We start from the raw sequence: 10,368 nt of genomic DNA, 5'->3' as shown, positions 1-10,368 counted from the left end.
GCTGAAGCGGAGAAAGGAAACTTAAGAGCTGGCACAAAGAGAGCATTTTGAGGTACCCAGCTGCAGGGAGAGCACTACCCTCCTGGTCAGGCGGTGCTGTGTTGGACTAGCAAAGTCTCCAGAAAGGAGCTGGTCCATCCAGGGTGGCAACGCCGCTCCTTCCACCCAGAGGTCAAAAAACCTGTGGGCTACAGGGTGCGACAAGCAGGGTTTGTTCCCTCTCAACCGTGAGGGATAGAACCTCCTTGGAGGAGCTTTCCCTCCCGCTTTTCCACGGCAATTCACACATCATCTTCTCGGGCTTCGTGTATTGGCTTTATCAAAGACTTGGTTTGAAAACACACAGCCAGAAAAACAGGAGAGTGACCCCTCCGCCCTGGCAAGGGAAGATGGCTCCTTGCCTCTGCTCTGCCCACATCCTGCTCCTCTCCCCAAAAAGAGAGAAAACCCACCGGAGGGTGGGGGAAAGGACTGAAATCCAACTGCCATCCCCAGCACATGCTCCGCACCAGCCTGGGGAGGAATGGAAAGGAAAAGGGCTCCACACCCCTTTGATCTCTCCCAGGGGACCTGCCAGGAGCAGTCAGCACTGGAAACAGCCCGCCAAGGGCCAGATCCAGCCTTCCCCGCGGTGCTTGCAGCAGGCTGGTCCTGGTTAACACCGCTCGGCAAGCCTCTGGGAGGGACCTTTGGACTTCGTCTCGGGTGGAGACAAACCGGCGGTCCCCAAGGGAGCCATGGGGTGGTCACCAGCACCCAGCGCGCTCGCAGCATCCCTCCTCCCGCCCCGCAATGAAGGGATGTCTCCATCACATCAAGTGGTTTGGTTTTATTGACAACAGCATAAAAAAAAAAACCATTTCTGTACCTGCCCTCCCCCCACAGTCACTTTTCCCCCCCGTTGAAGCTCTTCTCGTGGTGAGGTCTCCGATCCTCTCGTCGTCCCGAAATCAGAAGCTCAGGAAGATGGTTGGGTGCCACCAAAGGAGAACCAAAACAAAAACAAACAAACAAAATAATTAATTACACACACACACACCCCCGCCCAGCAAACGGGGGAACAGCCGGTGCCCAGCCAGGCTGGGCCGTGCAATGCCCGGTACCGGGAGCATCCCCCCAGGTGTGGGCTCACCGTCAAACTGGGTGTAGACCGTGTCCTTGAGGAAGGTGCCGCAGCCGAAGTCGAAGAGCTTGAGCTCACCGGTGGCGAGGTCGAGGATGATGTTCTCATCCTTGATGTCACGGTGCAGGACCCCGCAGCTGTGGCAGTGCCAGCACGAGGCTGTCTGGCAGCTCAAACCATTCCAGCAGCTGGATGACGTTGCTGCAGCCGGAGCCCACCGTGGTCAGCAGCACGATCTCCATCGGCACACGGGTGCCACAGGGCTGCGGGGGGACCATGAGACTGTCAGTGCAGCTCACACTGCGCCGGGGGTCCGGTATCCCCTGCCTGGGATGCTCCAGTGCACCCTTGCCCAACCCTACCGGTGCCTGGGCATCCCCCCGCCCAAGGGGAAGCTCCGCGTCCCCCGGTGCCCCAGTTTCCGCCCTCCCGGGCCTCGCCTTATCCCCGCCCGGGATGCCCCGGTTTCTCCCGGTGCCCCCGCGTCACTCACCAGCTCGCCCCACTCGGAGATGCGCTCCCGTGCCACGTGCTTGATGGCCACCTGCAAGCCAAGGGGAGCGGCGGGCTGAGCACGCCGCCCGCACCGCCGCCTCCCCCTCCTCCGCCGCCCCGCCGCCGTCCCCGCCACTTACCCGTGTGCTGTCGGAGAGGCGGATACCGGAGTAAACCGAGCCGAAGCCGCCGCTCCCCAGCAGCGGGCCCACCTCGTACAGCTGCTCCAGCGGCTCCTTCTCCTTCGCTGCGGGCAAGACGCGGCCGTCAGCGCTCCGCCCGGGGCCCCAACCATCCCCCAACCGAACCGGACCACGCGAAACCGGACCGCATCTCCGTTACCTGGTTGTAGTTTAGCGGTGTGCAGTTCCCCGCCGGTCCCAGAACGTAGATGGGCCAGCGAGTTAATTTTCGTGGTCCCGAAATCAGCAGGTCAGGAAGATGGTTGGGAGCCCCCAAAACAGAACCAACCAAAAAAGTCTACTGGCAAAGCAGCAGATGAGACAGGGTCGTTCAGATGGGAGTCCAGGACAGGCGGGTTAGGTGGTGGCCACCAGCGCCTGGAAGATGGGGGCTCCAGGCCAGCTCCAGGAGAAGATGAAGGTGTTCCCATCTGATGATCCCCGCTCAGCGCTCCGGTCACGAGGAAGAAGCCTGGTGGTCTTTGCTTCTTACAGCCAGGAGACGCATGGAGCTTTTATTTGCCAGGCTCCTGGATCCATCTGGGCAGCTGGATCTCTGCACTCTCCTAGGGCAGGTGGATGCCCTGCAGCCACGGGTGGTTGAAAAGGTCTTCCAGCGAAGGCCTGTCTGCAGGGCGCATGGTCAGGCACCACCTGATGAGGTGTTGGCACTCTGGGGAGAGAAACCAGAAACCGCCGGTCAGTCGGAGAAGGCTCTTGGCCACCTCGTACCAGCGTCCGCAGTGCCCCGGCCATGCTGGGTGTGCTCGGAGCTTGCACCCAAACCTCCCAATCATCGACTATCCGTTTTGGAGGAGAGCAGGACATGTGCCACCTCCTCCAGCTAACCGTGGGAGATCAACCTCCTCCATAGCCGTCAGAGTGGGATGGTCGTGTGCCCGGTGCCATCTCCCAAAAGCCGTCATCCCCCCCTGTCACGAAGCCGGGTACCCACCCAGAGAGACCCGCCGCCGGAAGAAGAGCTGGCCCCGGATGATGTCCTCGTCCTGCTTGAAGGGGATGTCCCCGCAGACCATGTCATAGAGCAGGACGCCCAGGGACCAGATCGTCGCCGAACGGCCGTGGTAGCGGCGGTAGCGGACCCACTCCGGCGGACTGTACACCCGCGTTCCTACGGAATACAGGCGCAACTCGTCAGGCGGATGCTGCCCGCTCCCGGATCCTTGCCCGAGCATCCCTGGGGATGCGGGGGCTGCACCGATGGCGATGGCGGGGGGGACACACGGTGTGACCCGCCGCCCCCTCGCCGGCACGTGACTCTTGTTTACAAACTTTGGGGTGTAAAAAAAAGCCGCCGGTGCCGGAAGAGGGCAGCACGGGCCCGGGGAAGGCCCGACCCTTACATGCAAAGAAAACCCACGGGTGGGGAAAAACCACGCCTTTCCCCCCCCAGCCTTGGCCAAAACCAACAAGAAAGCCAAGGGAAACAAGGGCAGCGGAGCAGCCCAAGCCCTTCCATGCCTGCAAAGCAAACCGGCCGGCGCACGGGCTTTGCAACCCCCTCCTCTGCTACCCCCACGGGGGTTTGTTTTGGTCGGGCTGGCTCCCCCCAGCCCCAGCCCGGGGCAGGGTGGGTGGCGGAGGCTGTCGGCAGGGTCTGGAGCCAGCTCCCATTTCACAACGTCCGCCCCGCGCCAAAAAGCAACTTGGCAGCTGGCGGAATCAGTAATTCCACACACACCCCCCCAGCAAACGGGGGAACCGCCGGTGCCCAGCCAGGCTGGGCCGTGCAATGCCCGGTACCGGGAGCATCCCCCCAGGTGTGGGCTCACCTTTAAACTGGGTGTACACCGTGTCCTTGAGGAAGGTGCCGCAGCCGAAGTCGATGAGCTTGAGCTCACCGGTGGCGAGATCAAGGATGGTGTTCTCAGCCTTGATGTCGCGGTGCAGGACCCCGCAGCTGTGGCAGTGCCGCACAGCCTCCAGCACCTGCCGGAAAAGGCCTCGCGCCAGCTCCTCCGACAAGGACCCCCTCTCCGAGATGAAATCGAAGAGGTCCTGCGACAGCTCCGGACGCTCCAGCACCAGCACGAAGCTGTCTGGCAGCTCAAACCAGTCCAGCAGCTGGATGATGTTGCTGCAGCCGGAGCCCACCGTGGCCATCAGCATGATCTCCATCGGCACACGGGTGCCGCAGGGCTGCGGGGGAACCATGAGACTGTCAGTGCAGCTCACGCTGCGCCGTGTGTCCGGTATCCCCTGCCTGGGATGCTCCAGCACACCCCTGTCCGACCCCACCAGTGCCGGGGCATCTCCCCCGCCCAAGGGGAAGCTCCGCGTCCCCCGGTGCCCCGGTTTCCGCCCTCCCGGGCCTCGCCTCATCCCCGCCCGGGATGCCCCGGTTTCTCCCGGTGCCCCCGGGTCACTCACCAGCTCGCCCCACTCGGAGATGTGCTCCCGTGCCACGTGCTTGATGGCCACCTGCAAGCCAAGGGGAGCGGCGGGCTGAGCACGCCGCCCGCACCGCCGCCTCCCCCTCCTCCGCCACTGTCCCCACCACTTACCGGTGTGCTGTCGGAGAGGCGGATACCGGAATAAACCGAGCCGAAGCCACCGCTCCCCAGCAGCGGGCCCACCTCGTACAGCTGCTCCAGCGGCTCCTTCTCCTTTGCTGTGGGTGAGACACAGCCGTCAGCGCTCCGCCCGGGGCCCCAACCGTCCCCCAACCGAACCGGGGCCCCAACCGAACCGGGGCCCCAACCGAACCGGGGCCCCCAACCGAACCGGGGCCCCCAACCGAACCGGGGCCCCCAACCGAACCGGGGCCCCCAATGGTCCCGCAGCCGAACCGGGCCCCCAACCGAACCGGGCCCCAACCGTCTCCCAACCGGCCCCCAACCGAACCGGGCCCCCAACCGTCTCCCAACCGTCCCCCGACCGAACCGGGCCCCAACCGAACCCCAACCGTCCCCCAACCGAACCGGGCCCCCAACCGAACCGGGCCCCCAACCGTCCCCCAACGGAACTGGGCCCCGACCGAACCGGGCCCCGACCGAACCGGGCCCCGACCGTCCCCCAACCGAACCGGGCCCCGACCGAACCGGGCCCCGACCGAACCGTCCCCCGACCGAACCGGGCCCCGTCTCCCTTACCGGGTCGGAGCTGAGCGCTGTGCAGCTCCCCGCCGCTCCCGGAACCTAGACGGGCCCGCGAGTCCCGTCGCGAGAGCAGCACCCCGGCTCCCTCGCCCGCTTTCGGGGCCGGGGCCGGGGCCGGGGCCGGCCCCTCCCTCGCCGGAGCGGGCACCGGTGGCTCGGTTCCGGCGGTCGGGCTGCCGAGCGGCGAAGCTCGGGCGGGGCAGCCCGGAGCCTGGCGGCGGCGGCAGCGGCAGCGGCAGCGGGGCGGGGAGGCAGCGGCGGCGGCGCGGCTGCTCCGCGCGCTGCCGGGCTCCCGTCTGGCGCGGCGGCCCCCAGCCGGCCCCGGGAGGAGCGGGGGCCGGGGGCGGGCCGGGGAGAGCCAAGGGGCGGCGCTGCCACGCCAGGCCCAACCGCGCCGGGCCGCCCAGCGCCGCCACAGCCAATAGGGGGAGAGCCGCGCAGAGGCGAGGCCGCGGCGGGCCACGCCGTGGCGGGCAGGAGAAGGCGCCCGAGGCGCCGGGGGGGCTGGGGGATCCGTCTCGGCGGCTTGGGGGGGCGTGGGGGGCGAGAAGAAGGGGGAGAGGGACGTGGAGAGCCGCTGCTAGCGTCCGCCGCTGCGCTCGGCCGTCCGCTCGCCTGGCCGTGCCCAGCGGGAGTCCCACCGCGTCCCCCGGTTGCCAGGGCTCGGACAGAACGCCCGGGTGGTCGTTAAGCGCGCGGAGGGGGGGAATAGAACCCACCCGCGCGGCGTCGCGGGGATACGGGACGCTCGGCCCGGCCCGGCCGCCAGCCCGGGATCGGGCCCTCGGGGCCGTCGCCGCCGCATCCCCGCGGCCGGGGCGGGGGGGAGTCCCGGAGCGCCTCTTCCTCCCCACAGCCACGCGAAAATCCCCCTTTTGCTGCTTTGCTGGAGCTCAGGGCTTGCGGCAGGCTGGTCCTGGTGACCGCCGCTCGGCAAGCCTTTGGGGGGGCCCTGTGGACTTCGTCTCGGGCGGAGACGAACCGGCGGTCCCCAAGGGAGCCACGGGGTGGGCACCAGCACCCAGCGCGCTCGCAGCATCCCTCCTCCCGCCCCGCAATGAAGGCATGTCTCCATCACATCAAGTGCTTCGCTTTTATTGAAAACCGCATTAAAAAAATAGGACTTCTGAATCCCCCTGGACCATAGTAACAAAAACACCCCGCCGGCTACACACTTGGTTACGTGTAAAGACTCGGCAGCGCAGGCAGGTGCCAGGCCTCCCAGCTCAGAGACGGATAATTCCTCCAGCTCTGCCTCCCTCCACCCTAGAGAAAACTGGTACATGAACACCCAAAAAACCCACACTTGGTTACGTGTAAAGACTCGGCAGCGCGGACAGCCCGGGCCGGCTCCCCCCTCCCCAGCCCCAGCCAAGACACCCGTGAAGAAAACCAAAACTCAGCTGCAAACTGAGATTTGCACGTGGCAAGGAAACATGGAAAGACGCGGCAGCGGGGGCAGCTGCCAGGCCTCCCAGCTCAGAGACGGGTAATTCCTCCAGCTCTGCCTCCCTCCACCCTAGAGAAAACTGGTACATGAACACCCAAAAAAAGTCTTGCGACCTGGGAAGAGGCATGGCAGAGGTGAGACGGAGCCGCTCTGAGCTCCTGGACGCTCCCGCTACAGCTGCGATGGCTCCCAGCAGACAGACCAGCCTGGTTCTTTTCTCAGGCTCAGCAGGAGCCTTTGCTTTGACCCTTAAGCTACAGGAGTCAAAGTCCACCACCTGAAGCCTCACAGAAAAGGGGCAACCTTCACTGCTACACAGCACGAGACAGAGACAAGGAGGCAGTTCAGATCAGCTCTGCCTTTTTCTGCCAGGAAGGGGGCTGCCATTCTGCAGCCTCGCAGCTGCCGGGCAGCTTTACCTCCCCTTCCTTTCATTCTTCCGCCTCCGAAGGGGAGCAGAGGGCTCAGTCACCATTGCTAAGAAATACGCCTGTCTCCTTTGCTGTGGCTGGTACAATACGGATTTCTGGCCACGAAGGGCACCAGCAGATAAGCTTTCCCCGAAAGCTTTCGCAGAGCTCAAGACAGCACTGCGCACCACTTCTGCCCTTCTCCGCTGGAACATCACGGTGCCAGAGGATGCTGGAGACTTCCACCTACTGCAGGACTGAGCCAAACACCTGCAAAGCCGCGTGGCCTGTGTCTCCGGGAGATAAACACTTACTTCTTGGTGAGCCGGGGATCCAGCGGAGGATGCTGTGCTCCATAGACAGGTTGAATGCTGCAGGAAGAGGATAAAACAAAAAAGAAGACAATGCAAAAAGCCCCAGAGCACCCACGAATCACCTCCTCAGCCTAGACCGGGGTCACACTTCTTGCCTGCTGTCAGGAGCTGAATACAGACCAAAAGCAACTTCAATAACCTTCTGCCTTCAAAGCCTTAGATCCAAAGTGCCACATTCAGCTGAAGATTGGTTCTTTGCAGGAGCAAAGAGAAGCCTTGTTTAAACTCTCAAGCTCTCTCCAGCCTGAGCTGGGATTTGAGGTCTGCTCTTTTCTACACCACCGATTCACCCTGAGTGACCACGTGTCTCAGTCCCCCTGCCTCGTACACTGACATTCATTCTCTTCTCCATCAAGGGGCATTTCCAGGTTTGGGAATTCACACTTCCGAGCCCTGTGGGACAGGGAAAGACTCTAGCCAGCAATGCTGGGACTCCTCCACAACACACCTGAGGGTTTGAACCCCACACTCTCTCTCAGGCTTGTAGCCAACGCTACGGCGAAGCAGCCTCTGGTACGGTACACGGTTTGACTCGGGGCCAAATCCCAGCTTAATCAACTACTTCCTACGTGGCCTGACAGGAGTCACCACATGTCAGTCCCTCGGCTCCGCTCCCTGTGGAATGGGACAGGGAGCCCAAGGGCTGCAGGCACTACATGGGGAGCATCACCTCGGAGAGGAGCTACCAGCTGAATGCTCATCGCTAATTTGACAAGCTCTGGACGTGAGACAGGGATCCTGAGTTACTACCTCCATTCGGGTAACTCTTCACAGCCACCCCACCCTGAAAAACCATCTCTGGAAAACAAGTCCTCGCCATCCCCCGGTACACAGCACGGCCCCGCATCCCACGGCATTAGACGTGGCTCAAGACTAATGTTTCTACAGCACTCAGCTGTATCCAAGCTCAATTATGCTTACAGACAATAGCAGCTGCAATCATTAGGGAAGGTGAAGACGGAATCCTACCAAAAGAAATCCGAAAGGTCATTTGGAATAACGCAACGGAATTTGAAAGGAGATTCCAAGCGTGGTGGCATTTGGTTAATTTTACCTTTGACCCTCCTAACAACACAGCTACAGCTTTTCTACTAACACTATACAAAGCTTTAGTGTATAACATATACCCGATTGTTGCACTAGGATTAAACTACCACGGAACTGTACTTTATCCCCTCGGACACAGGGTATGGGCTATGACAAACGGGAATAAGTGGCAAACTATTGATGTCGAGGCCTGTATCCTACGAGACCAGCAAGGATTTCTTTGTGAAGGAAACACCATCAAAGGGCAAGATATTTGTCTTGACACTGAACAAAATGTTTGTCACTTGGAGGTGCATCCCAACGAGACCCTAAGAACCATCATCATTTACAGGGGTATGGGATGTGTTTGTCTGAGATCTCAATGTGATTTTGTACAAGTAGATGATCAAATGGTGGACATGAGCAACCATTCCAATATTTGCATTTGCAACTTGGTTAGTCTTACAGGATGTGATTTTAACTACACGGCTCCTGTTACTACTTCTCAATTGCCACAGTTTAATTATACGTTGATTCAGGATATACAGCCCACCCCTATTGGAATGAATCTCACTCTAGTAAGAAAACTATTGCATCAGGACAATTTTAAAAGGTTGTTAAAACAAAGTTCAAGAAAGTGGAAAAAAGACTTTCATTACTGTCCATCGTGATACAGAGGAAATACACCAAGGAGTGGAACGAGTGAAGTCAGAGGGAGAGCACAATGGGTGGGATGTGTTTAGGGGTTATTCCCCGTCAGCTACCAAAGTCTTAAACATAATGACCCACCCGATATTGGTGTTACTAATCGCCATGACAACATTAACAATAGTAAATCTTATCCTTTGGTGTAAACTAAAGGAAATTATTGGGCAAGTATGGACACTAAAAGTAATGATGAAACACAACGAACCACTTTTAAAAGCCAAAGAATTTGCTTAAGGGAAAGAAAAGGGGGGAACGTTACAGGGCATCGTGAGAAACAAGGGTTAAAAGTAAGAAAGACGACTGTGGAGAAGATACTTGGTAACAACTGCACCTGGTACTTAGACATATTAGAGATAAAGACTGTCTCCACTGACTCTCTGCTAACTAGCAAGAATGATGAGCACAAGGACGAGTCGTAGAAAGTAGAATAGACTGCCAAAATAGTGCCCTAGAGTTAACTTGTCTCATTATAATCTCATTTTAATACTAAAAAACACACCTCCTAGCTAGAACAGCCCCAACCCAATTAAGCCCCCTACTCTCTGAGCATGCCTAGTGAATTCAAAGAGAACTGTAACTTTCAGATGAAGAAAGAAAAGTATTAACCAAGAGTTAATTAAGGGGTAGAACCAGGAGGCGTAACTAACTGAGGGTGTAACAGGCTGGACAGGAGGAGCGCAAATGCTCCGAGGGGTGCAACAGCTGACTTGAAGATACACAAGCACACGCACAGCTGCCAGACAGCAAGTTCGTGCCGCAGTGTCTGATCCCGCTCCCTTAGCTCACGTCCCTGTAGCTCACTCCCAGCAGATCCTACAGCTCCACACAAAGGTGCATTACCACATCCTACTTTGACAGCTGAGAAAATTGAGGCAGGGCAGTGGTACCACCAAGTGATGCTCAGTAACTTTATTTACTCACTCTTGTCTGGTTTTCCCTGATGCAGCTCGGCTAGATGAATCTGCTCTCTCCGAGCTTAACTCCCTGTCTGAAGCTGTCTTCACCTCACTTTTGCATGCTCAGGGCAGGCACTAACTCTCAGCAACTCAGCAAACACACCACTGAGTCAGGAGCCGAGACCTAAGCTGATGCTGCACTCCCAAGCTGACTGGACGAGTCCCCTGTCCTGTCTCAGTTTAAGCTCTTTGGGACAGGTATTTCTTGTTACCCGTATGTTCTGTGTCTGGTACAACAGCTGTGGTATCTGCGTTACACCGCTCACAAGGAGATCATCGCAGGGTGTGGGTTATTGACACTGCAGCAGAAAGCATAGCCAGGAAACCTCAGTGCCACTTCGGACACAGAACATATTTATTCCTAGCAGACTGTTTCTTCCCTGTTAAAACCGCATTTAAATACACACACACCACACCACCCCGAAGCCTGACTGCCCATCTCTCTAAAGAGCAGGAAATAAACAACCCATCGTGCAGGGGAACACGCTAGACCAACCTCGAGACCAACCTCGAGACCTGTACTCT

At 59.4% G+C, this 10,368-nt stretch overlaps 2 protein-coding genes across 2 annotated transcripts; both read right to left on the bottom strand.

Annotated features, from left to right (window-relative positions):
* Positions 1–809: 809 nt before the first annotated feature.
* On the bottom strand, positions 810–2,051 carry LOC132319702 (serine/threonine-protein kinase pim-1-like; the record flags this gene model as incomplete). The annotated part of the gene is given in 5 exon segments (XM_059831018.1): positions 810–1,272; positions 1,274–1,386; positions 1,617–1,667; positions 1,759–1,865; positions 1,961–2,051. Coding segments are annotated over 5 exon segments (615 nt in total), but the record flags the coding sequence as incomplete, so codon positions are not given.
* Positions 2,018–8,845, bottom strand: LOC132319701 (serine/threonine-protein kinase pim-1-like). The gene is made up of 7 exons (XM_059831017.1): positions 8,839–8,845; positions 7,094–7,150; positions 4,326–4,471; positions 4,192–4,242; positions 3,594–3,960; positions 2,756–2,932; positions 2,018–2,473 (listed from the first exon to the last, which is right to left on the bottom strand). Exons 1-7 carry the CDS (start codon positions 8,843–8,845, stop codon positions 2,367–2,369), a joined length of 912 nt encoding a protein of 303 aa, XP_059687000.1. The 3' UTR covers positions 2,018–2,366.
* Positions 8,846–10,368: the final 1,523 nt, after the last annotated feature.

This window comes from Gavia stellata, chromosome 30 (assembly GCF_030936135.1).
Source record: "Gavia stellata isolate bGavSte3 chromosome 30, bGavSte3.hap2, whole genome shotgun sequence".
NCBI classification, from domain to species: domain Eukaryota; kingdom Metazoa; phylum Chordata; class Aves; order Gaviiformes; family Gaviidae; genus Gavia; species Gavia stellata.
Note: the sequence above shows the minus strand (reverse complement) of the source record. Positions and strands in the feature narration are given on the sequence as shown.